The 14,873-nt window shown below is 35.6% G+C and overlaps 1 protein-coding gene across 2 annotated transcripts in view; it reads left to right on the top strand.

The window, feature by feature from the left end:
- UBXN2A (UBX domain protein 2A) overlaps positions 1 to 14,873 on the top strand; it is a 30,863-nt gene that overhangs the window by 13,299 nt on the left and 2,691 nt on the right. The window contains exons 4-6 of one of the 2 annotated variants that reach the window (XM_008589118.1): positions 629 to 766; positions 2,100 to 2,258; positions 11,081 to 12,242. In XM_008589118.1, the coding sequence (XP_008587340.1) occupies positions 629 to 766; positions 2,100 to 2,258; positions 11,081 to 11,273 (490 nt within the window). In that variant the 3' untranslated portion in view covers positions 11,274 to 12,242. Of the gene's footprint in view, positions 1 to 628; positions 767 to 2,099; positions 2,259 to 11,080; positions 12,243 to 14,873 lie in introns of those variants that run through there. The other variant, XM_008589117.1, reaches the window with a different exon arrangement.

Here is a 14,873-nt window from a genome sequence, read left to right as displayed (position 1 = left end):
GCACTATTCCTGGAATTACAGTGTGTTTGTGAATGAAATGGATGTGGTCCCTTCTCAACTGAAGCTTAAAGAGAAGGGTCTGTGTTATGCTAGACGAAGCCCTAGACTGAGTTCAAGTCCTGTGTTACTTAAATCTCTCTGTTAAGAGAATGAAATGTGAAAACATTTTTAAAAAATCTAATGTTTGATATTTTACTTTTGTCATTTCCAGAGTAAATCTATATTTTCATTTAAAAATTGAAATGAGAGTTTGATTTTCCTCACATATTTTTAGTCCTCTTCAGGCACCTATGGGAATGATCAAATTGTTTGAATTTAGCAGGATATAGTCATCACATATTTCATGACTTTAGTACTATTCTAGGTACTGCTGTAAAACTCATGCTATTAATGAGTTTATGCTCTTAAAAATTACTTTATATTGTTTTTTTGAGTTTTTGGTATTGTTCATATTATTTAAAATTTTAAAATACATTTAGGTACAGTATTTCATTTCCAGGAACATTATATGCTGCTTATTTCTATATGTTATATTTCTATATATTTGCTAGTTCTTTTTGCATACGGAATGTTTTTCATAGAAAGAAAAACATTAGAAGATTTATTATTTTGTTTCTTGCCTTCCAAGGGAGTTACCTTCAGAATTACAGGGTATTTTTGATAAAGAGGAGGTGGATGTTAAAGTTGAAGATAAGAAAAATGAAGTATGTATGTCTGCAAAGCCTGTGTTCCAGCCCTTCTCAGGACAGGGTTACAGACTGGGAAGGTGAGCATGCTGATCATCTGTGTTTTCCATAAGCAGAAGCTTGGCTAATATTCAGTACTCCTAAGTTGTATTTACCTTAGTGTATATTAACATGTGCTGGCTCTACACTAGAAAATCATGGAGACTTTTTTGGTTTTATGAAATCAAAAGGACCTTGCTTATGGAGGACAAATTAGATGGATAAATTGTTTTTTCTCTCTTGCATCTACCACTTCAACTTTGCTATTAATGCTACAGAGTACATATGCTAGCTTTTGAACGTTAAGGTTCTATTTTATAGTTACCAGTGCCTCAAACATTGTGTTCTGTGATCAATATCTGAATTTTAATTTTATTTAGTTTATTTATTTTTTTAAATCTTTTAAATAAAATTTTTAAATCTTTTTTTATCAATATACACATGTAGTTGATTTTCGTGTTCCTTTACCAATTCCTCCCTCCCCCCTCCCTTCCCCCCTTCCACCCAAAATCTGAATTTTGAGGTAATAAAAATGAAAATAAACCTGATAAAGTTAGTATCACTATCAAAGCCTTTAATTATTTTCAAGTTTTGCAGTCTTCGTCCTATCTAACTATGCCTTATGATAGAATATGCAAGAGGTTAGATAAGGGAATCACTTTGATTTTTATAAATTCTCATATTTTAATTATCAAAATTGGCAAGACACATACGAGGGATCTTCAAAAAATTCATAGAAAGATTTGCATTATCTTTTTTTTTGCAGCTGGCCGGTACCGGGATCTGAACCTTTGATCTTGGTGTTATAACTCCATGCTCTAACCAACTGAGCTAACCAGCCAGCCAGCCCTGTATTATCTTTACATCCTATTTTTCCACAAACTTTTTGAAGTACCCTTGTATATATTTATCCACATATACCAAAATGTCTGGATTTGTCTTTCAGAATGATCAGGAAATATTTTGTTTCTTTTTCCTTTATAACTCAAGGACAAATCTATATAGAGAACTTGTCATTTCTTTTAGAAATTTAATCTGGACAGTAGGGAGAGATAAAGCCCATAGATCTATCAGTCCTGTAAAATTATTCTTTAAAGCACTGTTCAAATAAAACTGGTAACGATATATTTACATAGCACTCTACAAGCTTACAAATGACTATGATATGCATAGTTTCATTAGATTCTTAGAAGCATCATATATTGCAGACATAACTAATACAATATCTTTATGTTATTATTGAGGAAATAGTTATGACTTACAAAAATCTTCCTGAAAGCTGTACTTAATGTAAAATTTTTATAATAATTATTTAATGATAAAGTTCTGCTCAGTGGAAAAACGTGTCTAACTTTGTTTTCTTGATTTTCCTAGTGCCACACCAAAAATCGTTTCTAAAGCAAAGAGTATTGAAGTTGAAAATAAAAGTAATTTGTCTGCTGTTCCACTAAATAACTTGGAACCCATCACTAATATACAGATCTGGTTAGCCAATGGGAAAAGGATTGTCCAGAAATTTAACATTTCTCAAAGGTGAGTCTTACATTTTAATATTTGAATGATTTTTTTCGCCCCCCAAGTTGAAATTTTATTTTTTCTTTCAATTCAGTCAACAGTTGTCTTTAAGAACTAAACAAGGATTTTAATAAGTCACAATTGAAAATTCGGGGCATCAGTGAAGTATTTTCAATCTGTTTTATGGATTTTCATTCTGGTCATTTGATTAGTTTTCCTATTTAACTTGATATGTAACTTTAAAATAATTTCTAACATGTTTAAAATCAGTCATTAGCATTATGTATAAAAATATGCATTTTTTTGTACATTGTAGGATGAAAATACAGAAAAATATTGAATGAAATTGAAGTCAATGTGAATTTCACTACTCAGAAATAATATTATCAATTTGGTGCATTTTTCCAGTCTTTCATGTCTTCTTAAAAGTTTTTTTCATTTAATTAAAAGTAGAAAAATACTGTATATAGTTTTTGGGGTTTTTTTAAGCATTTAAAAATTTTTTCAGGAAATATATGGATAAACAACAATAAATATGAGGGTATTTCAAAAAGTTCTTGGAAATACAGAATTAAAAGATAATACGAATCTTTCCATGAACTTTTTGAAGACCCCTCATATATAGAGTTAAAAGAACAATAATAAAATACCTATGTACCACCTAGCTCAAAACATAGATTCTTACCAATATACCTTATGTGCCTTTCCCTGATCATGTCTCTTCTGTGTAAGAAACACTGTCCAAAATTTGTATTAATCATTTCTGCTTTTATTCATACTTTTACCAAGTGTAAAGTAAGGCAAATCACAACTAAAACCAAAATGTTTCATTATTTTAGTTATTATTTTAGTTATACTAAGTTTCCATTTATATTGTCAGAGCTAGGGCTCAGACCCTCCAAACCCACTGTTCATACTGGGTCCCCAGACCCCTCACACACAGACTGGTCCATGCTAGATAATTGGGAAAGATTCCAGGAGCTGTTGGCAGATGACATGAGCTCAGTCCTCAGCTTCCTCTGTGGCAGCAGCTTACAGGTCCAGTAGCTTACAGTAGCCTTGCAGAGGGTCCCGGGGGCACTAGCAGCAGCAGCCTCCAGCAACTTTAGTGGCCTCCCCATGCCACCCCCCCCCACGGGGGGGCATCCTGGGGCTGGGAGGCACCATGGATCAGAGCCACTCATCCTTATACTTAAGTCCATAACCCAGGACACCTGGGTGCACATGCGCAATTACAGTGGACGATAACCAAGGAACACCTGAGCGCATGTGCCTATTTACATCAAATGCTCGGCGAGATTCTGAACATCTGAGGGGCCCTGACCATTTTCCTATATTTTCTAAACACCAAGCATATGTGTATCCCCCCAAAATATTGTTTTGCTTGTTTTCAAATAATTAGTCTAAATTTAGAACAATCACAAACTTAACAAAAAAGTTTCAAGTACAGTGTATAGAACTTCTTTTCCCTAACCATTCAAGAGCAGTTTGTCAGTCTGATGTCCCATCATCGGAAATACTTTAGTGTATATTACATACAAACAAGGACTTTCTCACACATAACCACAATGCAGCCATCTAAATCAGGAAACTTAACACTGATACAGTTCTACTGACTAATAATATTCAGACCCTATTCAAGGTTTGCCATTTAAAATAAAAATAAAATAAAAAACAAAAAAAATTTTTTTTAAGTTTTTTAAACTATTTGCCATTTAATCTAATATTCCTTTCCCCCACCCCCGTGGCCAGCTGTAATATTCTTTATAGCAAAAGGCTGTTCATAATCACGTGTTGCATTTAGTTGTCATGTCTCTGAAGTAGTTCCTTAGTCATTCTTTGATTTTCACAGCCTAGACATTTTTAAAGATTACAAGCCAATTTTTTTTTTATTTGTAATTCTATTTAGGTCACTAATTTTGTCAGGAATGTCACTGAACTGATTCTATGTACCTCTCATTGCATTCTAACAGGTGGCATCATTTACATATTTCTTATTTTGATAATGTTAAGCTTGATTACTTGATTAAAGTGGTATTCACCAGGCTCTTCACTGTAAAGTTATTCTTTTTCCTTTTGTAATTAATATGTATTTTGTGGAGGGAGAACTTTGAAACTGCATAATTATCATGTTCCTCACGAGACATCAGATTTACTTATTTATTTATATCTGTATCTAGTCATGGTTTCCTATTTTATTCAATATGTGTATTGGTCTGTTTCTGTTGCTTATAGCAAAATACATGGAACTGGATATTTTATAAAGAAAACAAAAGTTACTTGGTTACAGTTTCTGAGTCTGGGAAGTCCAAGGTCTATCTCTGGTGGTGGCGACAGGGACCCAGGGGTCTCACATTGCAAGATGGTGGAAGCAGAGAGAGCAGAGAGAGACTCTCGTGCCCTCCTTTTAAAGCCCTCAGAACCACACCTATGACCACCATTATTAATCCATTCACTACATCTTGGTCCTACAATCTAATCACCTCTTCAAGGTCCCACCTTTCAATTATCATAATAGAATTTCTCACCCTCAACATTTACAGGTAGGATTAATCTTCATTTGGGGGCAGGGGACATCCCGTCTACAGCAATAGGTTATAATTTACAACCATTATTTATTTTAATGCCTAAATTGTCCCAGGTACAGTTAGTGGGACCTCCTTTAAACTGGTTCCTGTGTCCTTTTGACATGTTCCCTTTATTCTTTGAGCTTTTCCTTGTTTTCTGGCACAAAAAAATTTTCAGGTTCTTTATATGCTTTTCCAAGAAGCCCTTTTTAGAAGATGATGGTATTAAGAAGCCAGGATTCTGGGTACTAGATGTACTTACTGCTCATTGGGTTACCACTACTCCCAGGCTCTCTGCGTGGACAGAGGTAGATTTGTATACACACGTGTGCGTGCACACAGAGACACACATACATATATGCATTTATACATATGCACATACATTTACATCTGTATTTATTTCTACATCTTTATATATCAAAAACCATGAGTTCACATAATGCATTTCAATCCATAGGGTCTGTTCTAGTTTTCTCCTTTCCATATTTGTAACTAACTTCTCCCACAATGAGAGGCCTGACTGCAGTTACTCTTAATATATTATTCGTTTGATCAATTCTCCTATATGTAACCAATCTCCTTTTTCCACTGCTATCTCCTTCCCCGCATGAAGCCTTCTCACCCTCCTTGCGCTTTGACTCTCCTTGTTGAGTTCCCATGTGGATTCCTTTCTCTTCCTACTGGGTCTCTGACTCATAACCCTACACCACCCCTCCGTAGGGGTGTCTTTTCTCATGCTTGGAGTTCAGTAAGTACCCCATGCCAATGACCTCCTCACTGTCTCAGGCTCTGACACTGTGTGCTGCCTTTCCTGCCCCATGCTTGGATGCTCTCTTCATGCCTTTATAGTGCTGACATACTGCAGTAGACCACTTTCCATATGAATGCTCTTTTTTATTCTGCTTTGTGCCACCTCTCCCCATACCTTCCAGTGCGGATATAACTCCTCACCCCACTTTTGTCCTCTGACGTTCTACACTAGACACACTCCTCTATGTGCATGTGCTCCTAGCCCTGCTTAGCTCCAGCCACCCCCACTTTCCCTCCCCCTGCATGGATACCCTCATCATCCCAGTTAGGCATGCGGGGCAGGGCCAGCTTTCTGATTCCCTCTTCTGAGCCACCAACATTTCTGGTCTGGATGCCTCCCACATTCTGTCCTACTGATGAATTAATGGCTTTTTTTTTTTTTTTTTTCCTTTTTGTCTTTTTTCGTGACCGGCAACGGATCGCAACCCTCAGTGTCGCGCCCGTACCGGACCGGGACCGGCAACGGGATCGCAACCCTCAGTGTTGCGCCCGTACCTCGCTCAGCCAGTGAGTGGCCGGTCTGTATGCGGGATCCGAACCCTCGGCGGGAGCGCTGCTGCGCTCCCAAGCAGCGCATTGTAGCAGTGCGCCACCGGGCCGGCCCTGAATTAATGGCTTTTGAACTGAATTGTTCAACAAGGAAATGGAAGAGCAGTTTTGCTTTTTTTTTAAACTTCATGTGAATGGAACCATAGTGTATGTGTTCAGCTGTAACTTTTTTTTGCTCATTATTATGTTTTTGGTATTCATCCATGTTCATGTGTATAGCTGTAGCTAATTCTTTTTCATTATTGTACTATAATTCATTATGTGGAACAAATTATTTATCTACTCTATTTTTGTTGGTAACAGTCCAGGTTTCTGTTTGTTTATATAAATTTATCAATCAGCTGTTTCTCAGAAAAATTTCAAGGCAGAGAATAATCAGTATTTCTTTATCATGCATGTGCTGGGACGGCTTTGCTGATCTCAGCTGGGCTCGTTCACACTTCTGCAGGTCCTCTGAGGGAGCTCTGATTTTAGTTGTAGGTCAGTGAGTCTAAGTCTGCTCCTTGTGTCTCCTTGAATCATCAAACTACCTGACCATGTTGTTCTCATAGTAAGGACAGGGGCACAAGAGGCAGGTCCCACTGAGCAAGTGTCTACTTGCATCACTCTTTTAACATCCCATTGGCCAGAAAAAGTTACATGGCTATGTCCTGTGTATGGAAAAGACTATCCTCACCCTGTGGCACCTTTTTGTAAATCAGATATATCTGGATCTGTTTTGGACTCTCTGTTAGAGTGGTCCGTTTATCCTTCCTTTTGCCGACTCCCTACTGTCTTAATCATTGTTGCTTTAAATCAGTTATTACTTTTTTTTCTGCTTATTTTATCAGTTACCAAGAGAGTTCTGCTAAAATCTCCAAGTATGATTATGGATTTATCGACTTCTCCTTTTACTTATGTCAACATTTGCATTATATATTTTAAAGCTATATAATTAGGTCTAGCAGAGATAAAATTGTTGTGTTTTTCTGGTTAATTAACCTCGTAGGGAGAAAGATTTCTTTGCTCACTTATCACTAGGCTTATGGCCAAGACCCCCATAACAAAAGGCAGATTAACAAGAGAAAAGCACACAAATGTATTTAGCATAATTTTTGCATGAGATGGGAGTCTTCAGAAATTAAGACCTAAAGAAATAGGGAAATCTGTGTATTTTATGCTTAGTTTGATAAGTGTCTAGTCGTAGAGAAATATGATTGGAGGACAAAGGGGGATGATAATAAAGTGGGGAGAACTTAGCAAGGCCTATTTGTTCAGATTCTTCTTGGAGTCTCTGTGTCTTTAAGGGTAAAGATGTTCCTTTCCTCCAGGTATCGAGAGGGTACCTCTGAAATGAAAATTTTTATGACCTACCTACTTTAGAGGAAGGGCAGAGAATTCTTCTATGGCTTGCTTTAAGGGGAAAAGGGCAAGAAAAAGGTGAGAGTGACTTTTCTGCTTCTGCTGGTTTCTCAAATGCCAATTGGCCATATTTTGGGGTAGCTATTTCTGAATCTCTTCAGCCTTTTAAAAAGCACTGTGACATGTCCTTCTTTGGGTGGCCAGTTGGCTCAGTTGGTTAGAACATGGTGTTATAACACCAAAGTCAAAGGTCCTCTTAATCTTTTTATTTTTTCTTTTTTTGTTGGTTTGTTTTTCTTAATCTTTGATAATGCTTTTTGTTTTGAAATCTACTTTGCCTGATATTAACATAGTCATATCAGTTTCTTTATGACTAGTGTTTGCATGGTATATCTTTCTCCTTCCTTTTAATTTCAATTTATCTATATATTCATCTGTATATTTAAAAGTGTCTCATAGTTATTTGTTTCATTTTTATATCTAGACTAACAGTCTTTATTGGTTTCCATTTTGTGTTATTGTTTTGTTTTTAGCTACCATCTACTGAGTGCTTTTTATGTGTTTGGCTCTCTTGAAGGCATTTTACTTAGATTCTTTCTAAATGTCAAAACCACTCTAGACTGCTAGATCAGAGAACTGATTATCTAACAACAGAAGAAGCATATGTTTGAAATGCTGTCGTGGAATGTTCTTCTGTGACCCAAATTCCTTTCAGGTGAAAGGAGGACAAACTACAGACGTGGAAAACGGAAGCAGGAATTTTTTATTCTGGGCCAAGCTTTTTTTTTTTTTTTTTTTCCCCCAAGGGAAATAAAATATTTAATCTCCACCTCTTTTTTTTTTTTTTTTACACGATCTAGTTTTTAAAAATTGAAACATAATTGATTGAACCTATCTGTGGGGTACAGCACTGAATATCAATACCTGTGTGCAATATGTGATGCTCAAATCAGGATAATTAGTACATTCAACATTACACAGTGTAATCTTGTTTTATGGCCCTTTACCAATTTCTCACTAACCCTCCATCATCTCCCCCTTTCCCACCTCTGGTTGCCTTGGTTCTATTCTCTCCTTTTGAAAGTTCAATGTATTATTGTGATTGTTGTATCTTTCTTTCTTTTTTTCCTTTTTTTCTTGAGCTCCCACTTATGAGTGAGGACATGCATTATTTCTCTTTCTGTTCCTGGCTTACTTCACTTAACGTAATTTTCTCTGAGTTCATCCATGTTGCTGCAAATGGCAGAATTTCATTCTTTTTTCATGACAGAATAGTATTCCATTGTGTATATATACCACATTTTCCTTATCCAGTCATCCATTGATGGACATTAAGGCTGGTTCCAACTTTTGGCTATTGTAAATAGAGCTGTGATAAACATGGGAGTACAGGTATTCCTTCAACATGATGAATTCCAATAAGAAAATGAAGTTTTTTAAATTGCATTATCTTGTTAACCCTGTTAAAACAATTATTTTTCCTAAACTCTTTAATGAGCTTTATTAGTGCTTACTGCCAAGTTCTTCATTCAGCTACTTCCTAATATTAAAGTTCTTTATTTTGATTTATTTTTTAATCAACTGGAAAATACACACAGAGGTACAGGATTGTTCACTTTGCCCATATACAGCTTGACTGGGTATAGGAATGTTTGATAACTAATTTTTGCTGACAGTTCTTCAGATGTTTCTTCATTTTCTTATTGTGTTGAATGTTGCAGACTATTCTTAAGATTAGCTTGATTTTTTTTTCCTTATTATTTGGGAAGAAGGGCTGGGTAAGTAGAAATTTTCTTTATTTTTGAAACACAAATTTGCTAAGCCCATTGCCTCCCTATCTCCCTGTGCATAGTTTATTCATTCCCCTGTCATTCTTCATCCCTCATTTGTCTAACCTTTCCAAATCTTACCTTTTGAGACTACACTCATGTGAACTAACAGGCTGGCCTGTTAGTTCAGTTGGTGAGAGCACAGCCTTATACCACCAAGGTGACAGGTTTAGATCCCTATACCAAGCAGCCACCAAAAAAAAAAAAAAAGACCAAACTCAAATCCTTCCACCTCCAGAAATATTTCCCCAGTTCCTTTAATCTTTATCGTTTTCTTGTTTTTTATATTCACTGACATAAGCTTTAGCCTTTAGTTATCCAGTTTTTGGTACCCATGTAAATACACGGGACCATGTCTTATCCTAGACTTTTGGTAACCCTTACAGTTTAATAGACTGGCCCATAGTGAATTTTAGTGAAACAATTGAATGGAAGAATTCTGTCTTAAGTGATATGCCATATTTCATTAATTCTGTGTTGCAGGGTTTTTTTTCACATTTTAGCATCTCTGAAATGGGAATGCATCCTGTAATCTGTTGTTGGCCATTTGGCAGTCATGACACAACTGTCTTTGCCTTAGCATCTGCCTCAAAGCATGCAGACCAAATGTTAGTGGAATGAAAGACCATCCCAGGGACAGTAGAGGAGCACTTTTAAAATAAATTCTATATCATCAACACACCTTATGATACAGAGGGTGGGTACCATGTGGAAAAATGTACATTGATGACCAAATAAAAAATGATTAAGAGGATCTGAGTCTGAATAATGTTCAAGTGATACTTGATTTATTTACTTATATTTTCCATTTTATGGAAGTACATGAGTGATTTGATAAATGTGTGAAATCAAGTCTAAAAGTGCTCTTTCAATAAATATAAAATAAAACTTTTGTTAAAGTATTTTATGTCATGGAAAAATTTTATAATCTGGATTTTCTAAAAGTTTTTTTTACATGCATAGAAAAAGGATGTGTCTTAAAATCAGTGGTATTTTAGTTTCAATCAACTGAATATGTCCTCTCTCCCTTTCTCTAAATACACACACACATGAGCAGAACTTTGAGCTACATTCAAGATTGCAATGACTTTATTATTTTACAGTGAATAACACTATGTTTATTGTACTAACTGAAATTCCACCTGCATTGAGTTAAAATTTTTCCTAATTGTATTTAAAGCACAACATGACCTGATATTTAACAGAAACAACCTGTGTCTGTGTAGGATCATTGGTTGGGCCACTTCTGTTCCATTCAGAGCTAGTTATAGATATAATAAACTTTCTATTATAAAAAATTTCAGATACATACAAAAGCAAAGAGAAGATATAATGATCCATCATTCAGCTCCCACTGAACTATCTTTAAGCAAATTCCAGAATTCATATAGTTTCATATATAAATATTTCAGTGTGTTTCTGAAAGATGACTTATTAAAAATGTAGCCATAATACCCTTGTCACTTCTAAGACAATTAATAGTAATTTCTTATTATCATCAAATATCTAGGGGCCATCCTTTAAAAGGTAGCTCCAATGATTAGTTATATCATATAATTTGATTATTCTATGTATTAGAGTATATAGAACATATATATATAAGAATATGTAGAACAATATATATTAGAACATATATGACATAATGTATATTAAAATATATCCAGATACCTTCACAAGTTATTACCTTAAATTAGTTAATTCAAGCTTCCATAAAATTATATTAATAGCTTGTGCTGTTTTACAGGGTAAGCCACATCAAAGACTTCATCGAAAAATACCAAGGATCTCAACGAAGTCCTCCCTTTTTCCTGGCAACAGCTCTTCCTTTTCTCAAATTACTAGATGAAACACTCACACTGGAAGAAGCAGATTTACAGAATGCTGTAATCATTCAGAGACTCCAAAAAACTGCTGAACCATTTAGAGAACTTTCATAGCATTAGTTTTTGATAGACTAAGTGGAAAATTTGCAGAGAAGTGATGTTTGAAAGTGGACATGCAAACCAAAATGGAGAGAAGTCATATTCGCTGGACTTGTAGTTCGAGTATTATTTAACTCTCCCAATGATTTTTAAATAAGTACACAGTAGGAAAGTAACATATGACTGGAAACTATATTTGATGCACTTTTGAATATACTTATTGTCAAATACTGATTAATCAACATATTTTATGCATTTTGGGGGGGGCAGTGGGAGCTGGCCTACACAGGGATCGGAAACTTCAACAGTGTTTTAACACCATGCTGTAACCAACTGAGCTAAATGGCCAGCCCCCCAAAAAGATATTTTAAATAGCTGTATCATTTTGAATCTTAATATGGTATAAATTAGCAAATATGTTTACAGCATCAGTCATTCAAACATTATTCCTAAACAGTAGGGATTTATTTAAATGTTATTTGTCTCAGAGTTTTTAAATGGCAATATGTTAAAAAAAACCATACATGGCAGGTTAAAAGCATCAGTGTAATAATTTTATAATTCAGATATAATCAAAAGGCTGGAAGGACCTGTTTTCACCACGGCTATGCCTGAACCTCAAAGTGTTCTCAGTTTTCATTCTGTAATGGCAAGATATATTCAAATATCATTTGGGAAACAGTATCTAAGATGTATTTTCTTTTAAGAATAAAATTGTGTAGCTTAGTGTAATGTCAGTATTAATGACATTTCTATACTTTCAAAAAATGTAATTTTAAAGAAAAATTTTCTGTCCAGGAACCCCAGTTTATCTCCTTTCTATAATTTCTTTCAAATATTAGGGATTTTTTTTTTTAGCTAACATTTGGGATTAGCCATTCATTTGCCACCACTCACTTAGAATCTAATGCCTGTGTTGTCACTTTACTAATTAATGAATATTTTTTAAATGCTCCTCGTTAAAGTATGGTTTTCCATTTCATACGTCAGAGTCAACCTGTGTATACATTAAAAGATTATTTATTACTTTTTTTTTTTTTTTTTTGTCAGCTGGCCAGTAAGGCGATCTGAACTCTTGACTTTGTTGTTATAACATATTTATTACATTCTGATGTCACCAAGAAATCATGTTTTGTATCTTAGATGTTCAACTAAAATCAGACCTCGATATTTCACTGTCAGATTAAATTCAATTGCTTGAGGGCCGGCCTGGTGGCGCACTGGATGGTGCGCCACTTGGGAAGCGCGGCGGCGCTCCCGCCCGAGGGTTCGGATCCCACGTACAGACCGGTTCCCGCTCACTGGCTGAGCGAGGCACGGGAGCAACGCCGAGGGTTGCGGTCCCATTGCTGGTCCCGGTCCGGTGTGGGGGCGACACTGAGGGTTGCGATCCGTTGCCGGACACGGAAAAAAAAAAAAAAAAAAAAAAAAAAAAAAAATTCAATTGCTTGAAAATAAGTTTAAGAAGCTTTTTCACAAATGTCCTATTGAAACAGATTTAAAGTGAAGTATATATTGAGTGCACCAGGGAACTAAGTGGCCCATATCAGTAGTAATGTTCATAGGGTGCTGGATGTATACTGTAAAGCAGCAGTTCTCAAACCTTTTGGTCTCAATACCTTTTGTTTATGTAGGATATGCATATATATATTTACTCAAAAGTTTTATTCATTTAAAAATAATAACTTCCGGGCTGACTCCGTGGCGCACTCGGGAGAGTGGAGCGCTGGGAGCGCAGTGCCGCTCCCGCCGCGGGTTTGGATCCTATATAGGAATGGCCGGTGCGGGGCGATCCCCTTACCGGTCACGAAAAAGACAAAAAAAATAAAAAATAAAAAAATAAAAATAATTACAAAGCATAAAAAGATTTAGTGAGAAAAGTGGCACTGCATTCTGTTTTTTGCAAATATCTTTATATGATTAAAGAAAACAGGTGGTTTCTCATATCTAATTCTACATTCAATCTGTTGTGATATCACACATTATGTAGCCACTGGAAAACACCACAGTGCACTCATGAGAGAATGAAAAAGCAAATAACGCCTTTGTATGATATGAAAAAAGTTTTGACATCACAGACCCCCTGAATGGATCTCAGGAATCCCAAGGTGTCCCTCAACCACACTTTGAGAACCAATCCTATAAAGAAATGGTTCTCAATGACTCTCAGTTTTCAGTGTAATAATAAACTGTGGGCTGACCAGTTGTTAGCTCAGTTGGTTAGACCACGGTGTTATAACACCAGGGTCAAGGGTTCAGATTTTCATACTGGCCAGCCACCAAAAACCAAAAACCACCTGGGGCGCTCTTCAAAAATGGCTGTTCCAGTCACCTACCACAAATATTATGATTCACTTTATCTGGGATGGGTGCCAGATCTCTGCATTTTTAATCTCGAGTGATTCTTAGGCATATGGTACAAGTATCACTCTTCAGGAAATCCTGCGCTAAGCTTTCACCCTAAGAAAATAAAACCTACATGCTTCACCACGAACAGTGGAAGACTCCACTGAAATAGGGCTGCTAGACCTCTAAGTTTTATCTTCCTCCCCTGAGTTTGCTCTTAGAAAGTCTGTTAGTCCTTTAACCCCAGACTAATCATGATATAAATCTGTGCTTTATCCTATAGCACAGCTGAGTCAAGGTTGGGATATTTAACCATTTTTAACCATTTTTACTAAAGATTCAATAATAACAGAAGGGAAGTATATGTGTAACTAGATTTATAGCTTATAAGATATATCTTCTGTTTGTGCTCTATTTTAAGAATGCTTCCTTTCCCAGTTCCCATCCTTTCAAAAGGCGAAGTCTGTCTTTATATTAAGAAGAGGAGGAGGACAAAGGAGAGTCTTGTCTGTTTGTCATTCTTATAAAATGAGGGGATGGTAGAATCAAAGAACTTATCTTTCAGATATAGAAAATAACTTAGGATGATTACGAATATACCTAATCAATATATCATTCTCTATTTCTATAAAGGGCCTGTCATTGAGAATCTTTCTTGTGTACCTATAGAAAAGCCTCCTTTGTGGATTTTCCAGTTAATAGTTATTTAGCCAGAAGACAGAGGAGTTTTCTTGTGTGTAAATATAGAATACACCCCAGTGAAAGTTCATTGTAGAGAAAGACCTGTCATCAGCAATAAAACCTTCATTTTTGTAACTGAAAATTTTCATTACTGTGAATAATATTCTCAAAGTTTTCTAAAATGAGAATCATCTGACAGAGCTTTTTTACCTGAAAGTTTAAAAGTTGTGAAGTTGTTAATTAAATGTGTAGAATACTCAAAACAGTTGACTTTGGAAAACATAAACTGAATTTGCCAAGGGAAGGAAAAGTTGAAAATAAGCATCTTAGGTATGGAATACAATTTGACCTAAGTTTCAAAACTGTTATCAATTGGTTTCTGGAAAATAATTGCTAGGACTGATGTATAGAAATACATTTGTAATTTTACAGATTCTGTTTAATGGTTAAATTACTATGCATTATCCAAGTTAAAAAGTAATCTTATTTATTTTATATACTTCTCTCATTCAGTATACTTTTCATGATGTTTCAGTGTGTTGATAACATGGTATGTATGCATTTATTTCAGTGCCTTAAAGTATTTTG

The sequence above is a fragment of the Galeopterus variegatus genome, unplaced genomic scaffold, assembly GCF_000696425.1.
Source record: "Galeopterus variegatus unplaced genomic scaffold, G_variegatus-3.0.2 Scaffold5218, whole genome shotgun sequence".
Classification (NCBI taxonomy): Eukaryota; Metazoa; Chordata; class Mammalia; order Dermoptera; family Cynocephalidae; genus Galeopterus; species Galeopterus variegatus.
This window is presented reverse-complemented; position numbering and strand designations above follow the sequence as displayed.